At 42.9% G+C, this 17,065-nt stretch overlaps 1 protein-coding gene across 6 annotated transcripts; it reads right to left on the bottom strand.

Annotated features, from left to right (window-relative positions):
* Positions 1-94: 94 nt before the first annotated feature.
* Positions 95-16,645, bottom strand: LOC110480607 (protein mono-ADP-ribosyltransferase PARP14). Of its 6 annotated transcripts, XM_085584888.1 has the most exons (19): positions 16,415-16,645; positions 16,218-16,312; positions 16,109-16,142; positions 15,035-15,109; positions 14,167-14,364; positions 13,722-14,006; positions 12,601-12,837; positions 9,459-11,713; positions 8,352-8,585; positions 7,846-8,067; positions 6,790-6,871; positions 5,764-5,913; positions 5,250-5,312; positions 4,250-4,417; positions 3,165-3,383; positions 2,478-3,065; positions 1,886-2,031; positions 1,027-1,201; positions 95-803 (listed from the first exon to the last, which is right to left on the bottom strand). In XM_085584888.1, exons 1-19 carry the CDS (start codon positions 16,611-16,613, stop codon positions 514-516), a joined length of 5,715 nt encoding a protein of 1,904 aa, XP_085441014.1. In that variant the 5' UTR covers positions 16,614-16,645; the 3' UTR covers positions 95-513. The 6 variants fall into 6 exon arrangements, with proteins under 6 accessions (XP_085441014.1, XP_085441012.1, XP_021404355.2 ...); XM_085584886.1 differs by having other exon boundaries at positions 16,109-16,312; positions 16,415-16,633; XM_021548680.3 differs by lacking the exon at positions 15,035-15,109 and having other exon boundaries at positions 16,415-16,633.
* Between the last annotated feature and the right edge of the window lie 420 nt (positions 16,646-17,065).

Raw genomic sequence — 17,065 nt, 5'->3', positions numbered from 1 at the left:
AAGTAATTCCAAATCTGTAATGTCAAGTTCATTGAAGTTCACTGGTTAAAAACCAATGCTAAATGTTCAAAGAAGTTTAGACAAACACAAGCTATTTAGTACAACTGGTTCCTTTATTGAAAACTGCTCTAACATAACTAGTTATGAGACTGTCACAGAGTATAAAAAGGCATCAGAAATGCAACACTGAACAGTCTGTGGCTGCATTATCCCTTCCAATCCCCCACCAGCAATTAGGAAGGCCCTAAGGTTGTGTGGCTGATACAATAGAAAGGCTCACTATGTAATCTAAAAGAGGACTGTAGTACAATATTGTGCTTGAGTCTTAATACATTCAGCTGCTCCAAGTGTCAGCAAGCTTCAGGGGGATCAGAAACTGCCAGAGATTGCTTAAATCAAGTCAGAACTTAATCTGACACAATTCTTTAGTATTTTTGTTTAGTGTTTTGTTACAAATGTTTCTATTCTACATAGAGGCTAAAAGACATACAGTTGTGGCTGCAATTAAAATACTTACTTAGTAAAAGTGATAAGATATTCTGGGTAAGCTTGAATGTCATTAAAAATTATGAACATGGATGGCTGGCTCATGTTATCAGTTGAACTATCATACAGATCTACAGAGTTGCTAACATTTTTTCGTGCTGGAGTAATTGATCCTTTTTTCCCCAGAGAGTATTCTCCAACAAGGACTCGGGCCAAGTACATGTACTTCCTCCCATTCACATCTGGTTTAGAGTAGAGGTCATTGGCAGAATAGCAGGCATTAACAGCAAAGTATGTTCCATTTCCAAAGTTTGCAGCTGTAGTCAGAAAAGCAAAGGTTTGTGAGTGTTTCAGTAGCAGCAACTCCTTATCTGCCACCTTCAGAGCCTGTGAATCACTGGACAACTCTGTTTTTTATTTGCAATAGGGAAATACAACAAAATAAATAATTTTGCACACAAGGTAGGAGTATACATGGCATGACCAAATCAGTCCTAGCTCTGTAAGGGAAAACAAGAGTTGTTTGGAAAGTTACATTACCGTTCATTCCAGCATAGCTCCGGTTAAATCCATGTTTGTTAATAAGGGTTAATGACTCCTGACTCGTCCCATGAAACAGAAGCCTCTCATTATTTTTGTCGCCATTTTTTTTATCTATTTCACACTTTTTTATTTGGTAGCTTTTCCAGAAATACAGGTTCTGTATCCTTTCAATCTGTGAAGTTTGAAAGTAAGACAGAAAGAAAGAAAGAAAGAAAGACAGAAAGAAAGAAAGAAAGAAAGAAAGAAAAAGAAAGAAAGAAAGAAAGAAAGTGGGTAGGTTGCTGTAATGAAAAAAGTTAGCCTATCAATCATTCAATCAGCATCCAAGATTCCCCTCCTAGCTCCAATACACATACATCAGGTGATTAAATAAATTAGTCAAATCTTTCCAAACTCTGGCATGGCAGGTAGCAGAACCCAGCCCAAACCATAAGACAAACACTCCTGGAAAACAATACAGGAGCTTTTCACAGGTTTCCAGGCTGTAAATGCCTGCTGGGTCTGCACAACACATGTGGCATGTGTGCATGGCATATGCACATCCTTTTGTTGGCCTGGCAACCAGCCAGGTTATGACGTTTTGCCCATATGCACAACACACGTGGCATACTGGCAAAACGTGCTCTGCTACAGCAAAAACCATTCCAAGGAAGAGCACTGTCCTCTGGAGCTGAAGAAGTGACTGCTTAAGAGCTGCTCCAAATACCTGTACTGCAACATTAAACTGATTAAAACTGAATAAAGTTAATGACAGCCAGAAAGACTTGTCCCAGCTTTAGAAATCCCAGGGGATTTTATTTTTCTGTTATCAGTATCCTTCATCGCTTGCCATTAAGAAATGATGACTTGCTTTTACCTTTTCAATTTTGTATAACTGACAGGTTTGCTGAAACCTTTCTTGCACATCTTTGTACTCTCTTGAGTCTGGTTTTAGTTCCACTATTTTGAATTGCTCATTTTCCATATGGTCCCATGTTGGAGGGGGCGCTGTTGACTTTTGATCTGCAGAAGAAAAACGATCACTCATATTCACCCAAATCCCCTGCCTAAAATGAAACATAACCTTCTACAAATTCTTCTAGAAGTCCACACATCTTGCTTATGGATGACTGGGAAAGGAGGATCTCCCTGTTCTGTAAATGGAAGAGGATACGGTTCAAGAACAGAAGTGAGCTGAGATCTAGCACAACAAATGCTACAAGAACATTATTGCTATTAAGCCTGTTAAGAACATCAGAACACATTACTCTCTTTTCAAAATATTTTAAATAGCTGCAACATTATTTTATTTCCCAATTCGGTTCCTTTCCACATGCTCCAGAAAAGGACCTGCAGAAAACTCCTAATATGTATTTTAAATATTCTCATCATTCCCTTCTCCTTTCTCTTACTGGGTGCAAGCAGGTTGTCACATGGGAACATCAGTCTGTCACGATGCTTTTACATACCTTCAGATTTCTCAATACGTATAAGGGATATCTGCCTTCCATGGGCATCCACAGCAGTCTTCTGTTCCATATCCACTGTGTAAATTTGTTCACCAATGGTGACTTCAAGAGTTTTCTGCTTTCCCTTGTAAGCATCTTCCAACTCCACATTTGTGAGACTGTTGAAGGGTACATAAGAATCCTTTTCAAAATATTTCCATTCAATTGAATTTTGTAAAAGTTTTGCCTGTGTCTCTTTAGCAGCTTTTACCCTGAGAATCATTTTATGAACAGCTAAAGAAGCCACGCACACATCTTTTGCAACCCCTGAAATTTCAATATGGGTACTCTTCAAATTAAGACAAATTTTTAATTCATTTTCTAGGTCACGCAGTTCTGCTTTCTCTTCTTCATTGAAATGAGAGATAGTCTCATCTACAATTTGTGTTTGAGACTGTTCTTTTGAAATTGCACTTCTCAGCCACTTTTCAGCTTCTTCCACTTCTTTTTTATTTTCACCACAAATCTGCACAACAGCCAGGTTGATTTTCTTTTCCAAAACCACTTTGGTTTCTTCCTTAGGGGAAAGTTTCTCAGAGCTCCAGAGTGCTACATTGAAATACATAAATATTGTCATTAATATTAATCTTTTTTAGCTAGTGCTAAACAGATTGATCTATAACCTGTACCTAAATGACATCTACTTACATTTACCCATGTGATATGCCTTGGAAACAAAGGCTTTGATTCGTGTTGCAGTAGACTTTTCTCTTTTCTGCATGCTTGCTTGGAACACACTCATCAGATGTGGCTGAAAGATGACAACTTTAACAGTTTTCACAGACGTAGCAGAATTCCTTTTTGCGAAGTCAGTTACTGCATCTATCATGTTGTCAGCTACCTCAGCTGGATTGCGGCGTGCCTCTCCTGAAAAAAGATGCAGATATTTTGCTCTAGAAAGTGTTAATAACTGTTACAGATGATTAAAACATCTTTAAAAGGACAGGTTTGAATATATCCACACCATCAGCTGGATCATAAACAAGTTGAGAATAACATCAGGCTGGCAATTAAGAAAGGTTTCTATGTATCAGGAAAAGAAAGTTGGGGACCACCTTTCCAGTAAGGGAAAAATGGAAGTGTCCTTTCAACCAATCAGGTTATGATGTAGATTATATGCTTGGGTAGCTAACAGGCCACAGGCCTGCTGCTCAGTGGCCCGGTAGTCCATTCCTTGCTCAAAATGCAAGCCTAATTTTATTTGTGCAAGAGGTTCCCATGTGCATGGGGTGCAGCTCTGGATTCTCCAGCTCCAGGGGATTTCTACCAAACTAACTGAAAATGAGAAGAGAACAAAAAAAGGGACAATTTGGGCTTTTTGACAGGCTTGTGTTCCATTTGTATCAATCCTACTTGTGCAGCTGCTGGCCAGAGTTCCATCACCTACTGATTTCAGCAATGGAGGAGTACCTCCCCTCCCTGGCTACTCTCTGATGAGGTGCCCACATATACCAGGCTTCAGGTTCTTCAGCAATCACAGACATACCTTTGAATCCCTGTTAGCAAGGAAGTTTTGGCTTTAGAAAACTCATGCTCTTGATGTACTGGATCACTGTAAGGACTGAAGTTTTCTAGCTTTCATAAGCGTCTAATAACATTTTTAAAGACTGCATATTCCCAAATATATTTTCACCAAATAACAACCTCTCCAGATAAATCAAACTCATCACTTGAGCCCTGAGATCAGCAGAATCACATGCACTGAACCCTTTTCAGAAAAGGGAGACACAGACCTGTTCCGATTGCTGGGAAGGCGACAGAGGTGTACTGCTGCAGTTCACACTCCTGGAGTACTTGGAAAACCAGGGACCTGATATCACGTTGGTAAACAAAATGCATTATTTTTTTGCATGGCAGGTTTCCTGCCTGGGTGATGATACAGTTCTTGCCAGTTTTCTGGGCTGAAACATAAGTAGGAGAAAATAATCAACAATTATCCCCAATATAGATGTGTGCTAGTCCTCATCAGGAAATAAGAAATGGTGAGAAATATGCACCAGGATAAGCTTTGTGTCTCCTTCCATAAAGTGAGCAACCCCTTCATTCAATTTTCTCTTCCAAGGCACAAAAACTTGGTTTATTTTTGTAAAATATTTGCCTCCTTTGGCAAATAAATTTAGTGTGTGCCTTTATTTGTCAGGTTTGCTCAGTAAACTTGGAGAACTTAATGAAGACTGGCATTCTGTCTACACACACACATGAATATGCCATCTACCTGCAGGCCACCTAACCCATATTACCCTCTTGGGCTGTGCAAGAACAGCTTGTTTACCTTGGATCTCTTCCACATAATTCTTTTCCTTTGGTTGGTCTTCCAAGGTGACCTCCACACCTGCATATTTCCCACTTCCCTTCTTTTCTGGTGTTTTAAACCACATACTCATCCATCTTTACTCCTCTTTCATTATAGTTGCTGTCCAACTATTTGGCCTACAAATGGTTTCTCTATTAACATTTTTGCCAGCATCACCCCTTGCTCACGGCTATGTTTGATGTTGACTCTGTTTTAAGGAAATCTTTATTGAAATAAGAGGATAACAATAACAATAGATTTGGATCTTTATGTATGCTTCGAAGCTGAATCCTGAAGATTTTACCTTTTCTTCCCCATTAGATGTTTTCAAATATCACATTAACAGATTAAAAACTAGTTGCTGTAACAGTGTGTAATACAGATGGAACTACAGTAGTCAGAGTAACACCTTTGGAGAGGTCAGAAATGTTGCACCATACCTAGTACACCACATTCATCTTCAACTGCTTTTCCAGCACCATTCAGAATTGCTCTGGAGACACCTTAAATGAAAAGAGCAACATGGATCCACTGTTACTGCTGTTGAAGTCCCATCTGAGGCAGAACTGTATGCCTCATCACATCTAAATAATCTCAATTCTGATAATATTACAGAGACTGTAGCCAAAATTTTAGCCTTATATGCTTTTTCAATTCAAACTGATGTTTTGAGTACCCAACAAGTTTCACTAAGGTCAAAACCTCACTGACGTTTGTCTCCTCCTTTAGTCTGAGAGGTGCTCTATAAAAAGATAATTAGTTTCCCTTTCTGCAAGGGAGGCTTAAGCATGCTGTCCTGTAACATAGATAAACAAGTGAATAAAGTTCAGACACTCCCTAATTGAACTTTTGTACCCCAAGAAGCAAAACAGAAACTACACTGTGAAACAAATAAAAGGGCTGCTGTTCCTCTTTCCCAGCCCTTCCAAGCACACACAATATCAATTAAAATACCTGTTTTGAGGTTGAAGGTCTCGTTTGTTATGTTTACAATGGCATCTCCCTCCTCCTTGGTAATATCACCTTCTGCCACCCGGAACATGATGGAGCCAATTGTCATTTCAGGCACATTGTGTGCTGAGGCTGAAGGGACAGCAGAAAAAGCTGCAGGAAAAGAAATACAGACCCTGAGCAGAAAGGAGGGATTGGGTACAATGCCTACAGAGACACAGTTTGGCTACAGACTCAGCCTGTGGAAGGGATTGCCTGCCATGCTAACTGAAAATCATTCTTATACGAGTCTGTACTCCACCTGCATTCATTCCCATCATTTCTATCATGGCAGGATGGCAGGGAAAATGTGTTTTGCTGCACACCTCTTATGCAGACACTACTTGGTGACATTTTACCACTGCAAAATTCCCATGTAAGACAGCAGCAAACTTTCTAAGTCTCACTCCCTTGCTTCTGTGTCTCACAGAGTTTCCAGGCAGGTTCTCTCCTTCTTGAAAAGGTGCAAATTTTTACACATGTTATTTGTAAAATTGTAACTAAGTTTTCGATATGTAACTCATTTTTCTACAGGCTGCAGTTCCATTAAGAAATACATTTCAGTTTGATTTTGCTATTCATCTGAACATACATAAGGGTATTTCAAAGAGACCACTTCAACACACATACCCAGGATCTCACCTGCCTTCCCAGGACAGAGGAAGACACTACCTTGGTCACAGTTTAATCTACTGCTACAGCAATAAAAGTAAAAGCACTGCTGATGCCCTTGACACCTTATAACTTCTGCTGTTCCTATTTGCAGGGGCACTATCCAGAATCACAGGAACACGTTTTTCCTTAGCATCTCCTGCACTATTTCTGTCATAACAGACACTCAGCCTGAAATAAGGCCTTTACAGCAGCCACTCAGACTTTGGGAATGACATGCTCACCAAGCAAGTACCTAAATATCCATAATTAATGCATTCTCTGGAATACTTGAAAAAAATAATCAGTAGGCACACAGTTTCTGTGAATAAACCTTACCTGTGCTTGGGCTAGCATCATTTGGAGCAGGATTCTCTCCTGTCACAGCTACAGATCTTTTTTCAAGTTCATCTGAGAATTCCTAGAGAATGAAATTACAATCAACCCCTGTAGAAGTCTTCACACAGTAAAAATAAAGGTTTGAAAAGCAAAGCTAAAAACATTTAGAAAGAATTCAATGCAAATTACTTCACATCATCTGCCACAATGCTGATGGCAAGTCCTGACAGATGTTGTTCTCAGAGAGCAAGGCTGCTCGGTGTGAACAGCACACAGAATCACAAATAATGGAGTCAAAGCCACATGGGGGGTGGCTTTTACCATTCCACAGGGGTAGAGCAGCAGAAGGCATCCTTGCAGTGAGTGAGTAGTTCATGCTAGCTCAGCTCTTACAGGGAATGCCACCCTTCTCTGTGCACAATAGCTCAGGTTTTGATGCAGTAGCCTTCAAGTTTAGCCTTTCAAAAAGTTGCACAAAGTACAGAAGGCAACAGATGTAGGAACACTTATCTGAACATCACAGTGTGACTGCTCTCTTTCAGTGTGAAATGAGTAACTTGAGTGTGGATATTGAAATTTATGTTAATGGGACACTGAAGAGAGGGTGATGGAGAAAACTTTTATGTTTCTACAGCACAGCAATCCTAACACAAAGATTCCTCCTAAAAAGACACCAGCACTCCATTAAAAGCATACCTGTTTGTCAAGAGTGCAGGCATTGAAGCAGTAGTTACAACAAACTTGTCGACCTACTGACTGAAGAATTAGGTGAGTTCATGAAATAAAGAGTAATTACACTTTTGTATGTATTATTCTCAGGAAACAGAAAAGGACAGGAAGGGAGCAGGACTGTACTTGATATGCTGGTGACCATGGGAGATAGAACTAAAAAGACAACCTTCAGTATAGATGAGAGACACTGTCAGCAACCTTTTCCTTTAGTATAAGAACAAGCACCTTGGAGATTCTTTGAATATCATCAGATAGCCAAGTATCATGAGACAGACTCAGACACACCATAATATAACATAATATAATATAACCACAATAACTCACCTGAATATTAGCTGTGTCTTTTGTGTGCAATAGGAAGTGAACTTCTTCAAGAGAATTTACTCTTTTTTCACTACTGAATTCAAACACTTTGTCAAACAATAATTTAGCAACAACAGATCTTGGGAATTCTAAATTCCCTGTCCCAATTGCTGGAAAAGTAATTGATTTCAAAGACAGTTCTTCAGCAATCTCCAGGCATTTTGTGATTATGTCACCCAAGACCTGTAAAGCACAATTATTTTTTCAGTTACTGGAGGTATTTTTTCCCAGTATGTGTAATGTAACACTTTCCCTTTCAGCTATCTCTTGGTATTAAAATACAATTAATTCCATATACAAGGAATTCACAAGGAATTTATTAAGTCAATGAGGGATCAGCCCACAGTTAAAAAAGAATGAGTAAAACGCTCTCATCTTTTATGAGACGGTCTCCCATATCAGAGGAAAAGTGCCATTAAACACACTGTAAATCCCAGAAAAACTCAGGCAAATAAAGACCCTTTTACCTTTGAAGGTGTGTTTTTCTGAGACCACAAAGGTACCACAGCATGAAGCACAACACTGCAAGCCAGATTGTAACCTTTAGTTTTCAACACAGATCCTTCCTCAGGTATTCTTCCTCCACCTTCTTTATTCAAGCCTGTCTGAAGCATTGGCCCTGCCTTGTTTAGCAAAGCTTTACCAAGCGGCCCTTTGTCAAGCTGGAGATCTTTCCCAACGCTGACAACAACAATGGATGTCTGAAAAACACACAGGTAAAAACTCTAGCTTGTAAGTATCAAATTTAAATTTTGCCTTGGATAACCAAATACAGCCTGCCTGATGGTCTACAAGGTAAATTTTTGGGAAAAAACCAGAGAGAACAAAGTTTTAGAATAAACCAGAAATTATGCTCAATTCCAATATCATGAGCCTGCCCCAAGAAACACAAAATTGAGTTAACTATTAAATTAAATTCAGCCTAATGGGAGTGACAATTCTGCATTCCTTGTTTACTCATTCTACCTCCATCTGAAAAACATTTGTGCAAGTTTGTTCTCAAGGAGAGGCTCACAAACCAAAATGTGAGTTCACTGAGGTAGGCAGGGCTTCCTGTGCATGGCTAGTTTAGGGGGACAAGCAGACACTGAAGATAAACAAGACTTGGGGTAATCTAAGGAAAAAAGAAGTGAGAAAAGCAGTAACTTATGAATGAGAGAAATACAAAGGGCACTCAACATTGCAAAAAACCCTGTATTTAGCTCCTCAGAAAGGGCCTCATACACATTTTAACATATATTCTGCCCTGGCCAACTGGAGGACCTGCATGCACAAGCTATGGGAGGCACACATCCACTCCTTAGAGGTTTTGCAGAAGGGTCCTGGACAGACCTGCTTCCAGTATTGGCAATCCCAGTACAGGTATCTATCAGCCAGCTAACAGAAATTCAGTGCAGGAGGCAATCAGAAATCAATTATCAAAATCACTGGTTCTCCACAGGAAGTGCAATACCAACTGCACGTTTCATGCCAGTTGTTCACCAATGACATTGGTTTTGTGTTTGTTAAGTTTTAAAAAAAGACACAAAAGTACCCACTTTTTATTTCAAAAGGAGGTAATTTAGAACACTTACTGCAGCATCCTCAATGCTTCCTGTTTGCAGCACAATGTTAAGGCCTTCCTTAGTTGTTATGAAGGGGAAGTTCTTAATGTGCTTAGAAGTTCTCTGCTTAGGGTGAGGAACTGTACTGACATGATGAGGTGGCCTGTAGGAAGCTGAAGACTCTGAAAAAACTTCTTTAAATGCCTTACTGAAAGCCTGAATGCTATCCTGTGCAAAACCCACGAGATGAACCTCCTTCAAAGTGCTGTTCCCCTTGGACTCTTCCAAGGTCTCCTTGATGGAAGATACAATCGAGTAAGTACACAGTTCCATTGGGAAGCCAAAAATCCCTCCACTTATAGCAGGCAGAGCTATGGAATGGTGCTTGTATGCTTCAGCCAGTTGCAGACATTTTTTCACTGTCTTCCTCAACAACCACATGCACATTGCTGAATTCTCCGCACTCCACCTGGGCCCGACAGCGTGGATGACGTTCTTGCAGGGCAGTTTCCCGGCGCGCGTGATCACGGCGCAGCCGGGCTGCAAACTCCCCAGCTTCCTCACCAGCTCATCACACTCCTCCTGCAGCGCTGGCCCAGCTGCTCTTGACAGTGCATCAGCCAGGCCCCCAATGTGGTTTAGGTCCTCATTAGATGCATTCACCACAACATCAACAGGATGAGTGCACAAGTCAGCTTTGTAAAGCGCTATTACAGTCTCACCCATGGTCACCTGCATATAGAGCTTGCCTCTGTCACTGTGTTGTTTCTGTTCTTTCAGCTGTTCTTCCGGCTGCTCTTCCAGTAGGACTAAACACTTGAACATTTCTTTTATATGGGGGGCCAAAAGGTGTGCTTGCTCTTTTATATATGCCTTGGCTCCTGGCAAGTCAATTACCACACGCTTAAAATGCAGGCCAGATAGTATTTGCTCAACTAAGCTGACTCCTTCCAGCACTTTTGTCTTTGGCCCACTCAACGTTATGACTTCACAGTTTTTCTGTGTGCTGAAATCAACTTTCACACCTTTTTTTGATAAGTCAGCCCAATCACCGACCTTCTCTTTCTTAAAAAACTTTATGAGTGCCATTGGCTTTCCTTCAATGACCTTTTGCACATGTGTGTTTTCATCTATAAAGCTGTAAAGTTTCTCAAAGGATTTTGCTACAGCTTCAGAAAGACCAGCAATCACGATCTGAGTCTCTGCCTGGGTGACTGCTACAGCTCCATTAGAGCAGGTTTCCTTGGCTAGCACCCGCCAATCCTCCTTCTGGAGGACTGACTCATCCTCCAAAGTAATACTTTTGTAGTCCAGTTCTTTCTTTATTTCTTCCTCTGCTTTTAGCAGATCTTCAGGAGCATTGCCTTTCAGGATGATCTCTCCTGCATCAATCTCATAAAAGACATTAATTTGTTTTGATACAAACAGGATCTGTGACAGGGCTTCATTATCAATATGCTCTAAAAACTGAAAAATGTTAGGGTGGACATTAATTGTTTTCTTTGCCATTTTGTGTATGTGATCAAGTATTTCTCCTTTTACTTTGTAAACTTCCTCAGGCACTCCAGATAGGTTAATGCTCTTCTGCAAATTATCATAAGTTATTTGCAGGTCTGGGAACTCTGTACGAAATTTTTCTTCAAGACCAGTCATCTGTAAAATTCCATATTCCCCTGGATTCACTGTCTTGACTTTCAGTTCAGTTCTTTGTTTTTCTCTTTCAATTTCTCTGCTGGCCTTTTTGATCAGGAGCTTCAGTTCTTGTTCAACCTTCTTCACAGCTTCTTTTTCACCTACCAGAACATGTAAATCCTTGGAAATATTTGGGATCATCAGAACTTCATCATGGGGAAAGCTGTTCCTAATGGCTTCCCACACCTCTGTGCTTACTTGACATTGGATTGCTTCATATTTTGATATGGTGTGTGAAAATGCTGTGGAAACATCTTCTTTCCATGCCTTAACCAATCGAGATACTGATCTCTTCCGCTCAGAAAAAACAGCTGAAGGATGCAAAGTAACTTTTGGATCTGCACAGAGGGTGTCAGGCCACACTGGCACACAATTACACTTTGCCATTTCATGATCTATTGCCTCAATTAAGCTACTATTTCCTTGCAAATAATTCCAGATACAGGGATCCAGAGGCAATGTAATTGGATCTGGCTTCTTTATCTGCGGCCCTTCCTTTCCATATAAAGCTGTTCCCAGTGAGGTGTAGTAAGGATAGACAAAGATTGGTGTTTTGTTGAGTGAATGCTTCTTTGCCAGGATATTTTTTACATCTAAAACAAACAAACAACCCCCTGAAGTTATTAATATCAGCACTTAAGAGCTTCTCTTTTTGTTTTGGGGCTTTTTCATTGCTTGGGGGTTTTTAAACTGTATTTTCTAGATAATAATGTTTGTTATTCTTAAGAACATTTTTAGATTCATTTCCTCCAGTACCCAAATATAAATAATTCCAGATTTTTGAAGAATTATTCATTTAAAATGCTGAAGAGAGACAGTCAAGCACAACAGCATCCACACCTCTGGAAGGAGGTGTGCATAATCTCTGCCCCCACTTCTCTTATATGCTGTACTTGAAGTGCCCAGCTCCATAGTGTCTGGGCTAATACTTAGCAGTTCAAAACACAGCTCCTGTTTTTCCCAAAAGACCATCTCCTTCCTTCAACTCCTCCTCAATTCTCCCCTTCACTGCAATGCCTCCAGCTTCTCCCTTGTCCTACACTTTTCACAGTCACTCATCTTTCTGCCACTGACTGAACAACCCATAGCATGTGCTCTCCAGCCAAAAAACTGCCCAAGAGTTTGTCCTGAGATGAGCCAGACTGGGCATGTTGCCATGGGCAGCTGGTGGCCAAGACAGCAGGTGGGGGAAGTCCCCTGTACCTGTGGGGCTGTGTACTCCCCATGGAACTCAAACTGCACCCAGAACTCTGTAAGGATCAAGGCCTGGGTGAAATAAACTGTCTAGAAAATGAAAAAGTTCTATGCCTTATGCCCAGCTGGTCCAAAACTGAAGCTTGCACTCCAGTTAGCATGAGACCAAAGCACCACATCTGCTATTTTACAAGGACAAAGGAGGCATTTCTCTAGAAAATCCACATTTTGGTCTTTAAACAAGATGTTCTAAAAAAAAAATAAGGCCTCTGCATTTCTACATTACCTTTATAGTCACCAAATCTAATGATAGCTGCATCTTCATCAGGCAGCTGTTGAACATCCACTACCTGTGCACCACCATACTTCTCATTTTCAAAGTAGACAGTTATATAGTGACTGGGGGTGTTGGGTGGTATATTTTCAGCCCTAACACTTTTTGTTTGCTCAAGGCACCATGCAGTAATGTTTTGTTTCCTTGCTCTATGGTTTTGATTCAGCTTTTTAGCAAATTCCTCTGCATCTAGAAGGAGAAAGGAGAAGAAAAAGGAAAGATCAAACTCGGAGCTCGTTTGTCTACCATGATGTTAGCAGATTATCACCCTGTGCACTGATCAAAGCACTGGATCACAAAATCAGCTCAGAGCTGCCCATAAAGCTGCTTCTTTCCACATATTCAGTATGTGTCACTTAGTATTCCCCTCATGGTTGATCACAATCCTTGATTACAGTGATTGCAGCCAGAATTTACCACTAGTTTTCCTACTGACTGTCACTGGGTTTCTTTAACTCCAGCAGAAAACAACATCAGGTTCATTTTTGGACTGTGGCTTTGTACACAGCTAGTAAGACACAAGTAAACAGTTCAAATTGTCTCAATTTTATGACAAATACATTTCTCATTTTGGCTACTTCCCCCCTGTTAGCCTCACAATAAAAGACAGTCAAATCACTTTTTCATCTGTCAAGAAAAAACAGTTAAGTTTCTTAAAGATCTCCTTATTTCCTCAAAGCTACATGAAAAAACATAGGATTGGAGCATGACTTGAGAGACAAATAATTTCTAAGGTAGAAAAACCTACACCTTCTCTGAAGGACAGCTTTTGGCAAGGACAGCTTTTACTATCTTTCTGTTCTCAGACCAAGTACATCCTTCATTGCTTATTTTAAGTTATGGTTTGGTTTTAGTCCTACCTGTTGTGTTTACTAGCTCTCCTTCTGACTTGCACTGGCCTCTATACCTCACACATAAAGGTTATGGCATTAACTTTAGTAAAGTAAATCCTCCTTTAAAAGGACACAAACCTTAAAAATACGAAAGATAATACTTCCAGCTTAATCTCACTCACACATACACATGCAAACATGTAGCTAATAAAAAGAGCTTCAATTCTGACTCCTTCTTACCAGTATTTCCAGTAAAAGTAACTACAGCAGCAGATAACTCAGGTATCATTTCCACACTGAAGTCACCATCCTCCTCTGACAAGCCACTGACGTTCTCTACCAGCATAATTAACATGCAATCTTTTATTGTGTCCTTCACATTTCCCAGCACAACTGCAGTGGGAAGCAGAGATCCTTCAGAGTTCTCCACTTGGCACGACTCCTGGGAAGTCTCCACTTGCCATGGCTTCACAATCAGATCAATCTTACTCAAGCAATGCTTTCTTTGCAAAACTTCTTGGGCATCTAGTCCCACAGAAAAACAGAGATATCACAGTAGAGTAGCATGTCAAATAATAGCAATAATATACCATTTCTGCTTGGAGCAATGCCCAGAGAGAGATCCTGCACCAGCAAAGGTCTGTTTTTAAAAGGGAGCTTAAGCAGTGTAACATCCATAACATACCTTGCTCATTCTGAAAGGTGATGATCACTCGGTCATCCTTTTTGACATAGGACTCAATGGTCCCTCCACCAGACTTCCTTTTATTTTCAAAGTACACTTCTAAAATCTCATCTTCTATTTCCTCCCCAAAGGCAGTGGTTACTACTACAGCAGAATTCCTAGAGATTGTTTTCTCTGCTTCCAATTTCTCACGTGACTCTGAAATAAAAGATCACATCCTAATGCCTTAGGCAAAAGTGAAGAATAAAAACAAGCTTCCCATCTTCCAAGCTTTTGCACCACTTTTTGTTCAGATCACACTTATGGTCAAATAAAAGAACAGGGTAAGAACCAAAACAAGTTAAGCAGATCACCAGCGGGAGTTGCCATATCAACATGTAGGGAGGAAATGCTTCAGTTCATCACCAGGCAAGGACAGCAGAAGATAGAAAAACTTCTTCACAAACACACAATGAGGGAAACCAGTGCTCCCCATTCACAGTTCAGACATAGCTGTGGGTCACCTGGGGTCTATACTTGTTGGCTGCCACGGCTGCTCAGGTGTACCTGGGGTACACAGCTCCCGATGCTCCGGCACAGCACAGCAGCTGGGAAGGTCTGGGTAGGGACAGCCTTAGCCAGAAAAAAGGCCCACTGCTGTCCCCTAAGGAACTGACCTGTCTGAGGTGGTCAGTGAAGTGGGGGCTCTAAAGGAACTCACAGAAAGGAAAAAATGCATTTCTTTCTTTTAGCCTGGGATCACAATTCCTACACTGCATTAGACAAACAACACAAGCCACGAGGGTGGCCAGGGCACTGCTGAAGAAAGGTCCAGAAAACCAAAGGAGCAAGAATACAGTGTTCACCACTAGATAAGTGACACACTCACCTATCTTCTTCTGCTGAGTATGCACAGGAGTTTGTTTATTCTGGCAGATGGGAAGAGACACTTGGGTTTCATTAACTAGAGATAAATGACAATGGTTTCCCAGTTGCTGGGTACTTCAAGAAGAAAATGGACATAATAATGTACACCCAGGAGCTAACAGAGCTTGAATTAAGTTTCATTTGACACTGTCAGAATCACAGCCTTCCAGATTCCTCTTTTTACACCATATGTTGAACTGGTTACAGAAAGACTCTGAGCTCAAGAAGCCTCGGGCATAATGTCAGCACACAGTCATGCTGCACGAATGACCATGAGCAGGTCCTGCCATGCACTACAGCATTTTCCTCACACAAAAAACTGCACTGAACATAAGAAGTGCTGAGAACATCAGCCCTTGGGAGGGAAATGGCTTTAAAAATGAGACCTCTGGAAGAGCCTCTGTCAAGATGTGTTTGACCCAGCATGACTGCTCAGCTTCCTAGTTTAGAACAAGAGGAAATGCAGCTACATTAGAAAACAAAGGACAATGGTAAGATTGACCAAACTGCTTTTCCAGCCTGTGCCATCAGTCCTCACCTGTGCAATCACCCCGCTATGCACAAGCAGGTACTTGGCAAGCAGAGCTAAGCGAGCTGTGTGTGAATTAGCCCCGTGTATGTGGATTACTTCTGTGTGTACCGATAGTCACACATTGATTAGCTATGTATTGGCCACGAGTGTGTATTGATTAGTGCTGTGCGCGTGTATCAGCCAGGTGTGTACTGAGTAGCCGTGCGTGTATTGATTGTGCAGTTTATGTGTGCGTGCGCCTGTATTAGCCGTGATAGTGCGGTCGGTCTGTCCGGTGCCTGGGTTGTGGCTCGGGGGCTGCACCTCAGGAATTCCATCGTGTTTGGGATTCGGGAAGTGAAGGGGGAGCGCTGGGGAGAAGAATCTAAGCGCTACAGCGCCGTTCGGCCGGCCCGGCCAAGCAAGCGGCTCCGCCTGCTTGCCCATGCCAGCTCCTGCGCAGGGCTCCCCGGGCCGGTGCCTCGCCAGCCCCGGAGCCCCCGCGGCTCCTGCCGCAGCTCCTACCTGGCGCCTCGGTCGCGCCGGCCGGCTCCGCCTCCTGCGGGAACGAGAGAGAGCGCTCAGCCGCGGAGCCTCCGCGCCCGGACCGCGCCCGCCCCACCGGCCCGCTCACCTGCGCGGGGCCGCCCGCGGTGACCTGCAGCGACAGCCGCTCTCCGGACCCCCACACGAGCTCGTGGACCGGCCGGCTCAGCACCCGCTCCCTCACTGCCAACACAGCGGGCACCGCTCAGGGGGGTGCGGCCGCCCCCCGCCCGTCGGAGCCGCGGGGCAGCGCCGGCACCCCTCCCGCCCGGCCCGGCCGCTCACCCTCGGGGCAGGCGAAGCAGACGAGGATGTGCCCGGCCCCGCTGTCGCTCCCGGCTCGCAGCTCGCACTCGCCGCCGCCCGAGCGCCTCTGGCTCTGGAAGTAGCAGAGCAGCTTCTTCCTGAGCGCGGGCGGCGGCTCGGCGGGGCCCCAGTCCCCCCGCACCAGCAGCGGGAAGGCGCACGGCCGCTGCCCCGCCATGCCCGCCGCGCCGCTCCCCTCCGCCTTTCGCTTTCGCTTTCACTTCTCGGCCGCGGAGCCCGAGGTGCCTGGGGCTCCGCCCAGTGCCGGGACAGCTCCGCCTCCGGGCCCTTCGGGACGGGCGTGGGTCGCGGGCTCCGCCGCTCTGCTCACGGGGCACGACCGGTCTCTCACCGCCCGGGCTGCTCGGCCCCTTGTGCCTGCACAGAGCCGGACAAGAACCGAGTGTCACAGTGTTTTAGCCTCTCAACTTATAATGGCTAACCACTGGCTAACACTTGCTCTTCTGACTTACCCTTTCAAATGAAGTCATGATGCAAAGTAAAATTACCATTTTCATCTTTCTTTGTCAGAGATGCTTCCACAACCGTTGAAGGTTGCAACGGGTGTCTACTTCAGATCAACTTTTCAGCTAGCTGAGAAGTTTCCAACCAAATGCTCAGGACTTCCTC

Source organism: Lonchura striata, chromosome 7 (genome assembly GCF_050655825.1).
Source record: "Lonchura striata isolate lonStrDom1 chromosome 7, ASM5065582v1, whole genome shotgun sequence".
NCBI lineage: Eukaryota > Metazoa > Chordata > Aves > Passeriformes > Estrildidae > Lonchura > Lonchura striata.
Note: the sequence above shows the minus strand (reverse complement) of the source record. Positions and strands in the feature narration are given on the sequence as shown.

Coding starts and splice junctions, on each gene's coding strand:
- LOC110480607 (XM_085584886.1), bottom strand. CDS start 16,613: ATGGCGGGGCAGCGGCCGTGCGCCTTCCCGCTGCTGGTGCGGGGGGAC. Junction 8,068..8,351: donor AGAAAAACACACCTTCAAAG/GTAAAAGGGTCT, acceptor TGTGCTTTACAG/GTCTTGGGTGACATAATCAC. Junction 3,384..4,249: donor CTTCCCAGCAATCGGAACAG/GTCTGTGTCTCC, acceptor ATCTTTTTTCAG/GAGAGGCACGCCGCAATCCA.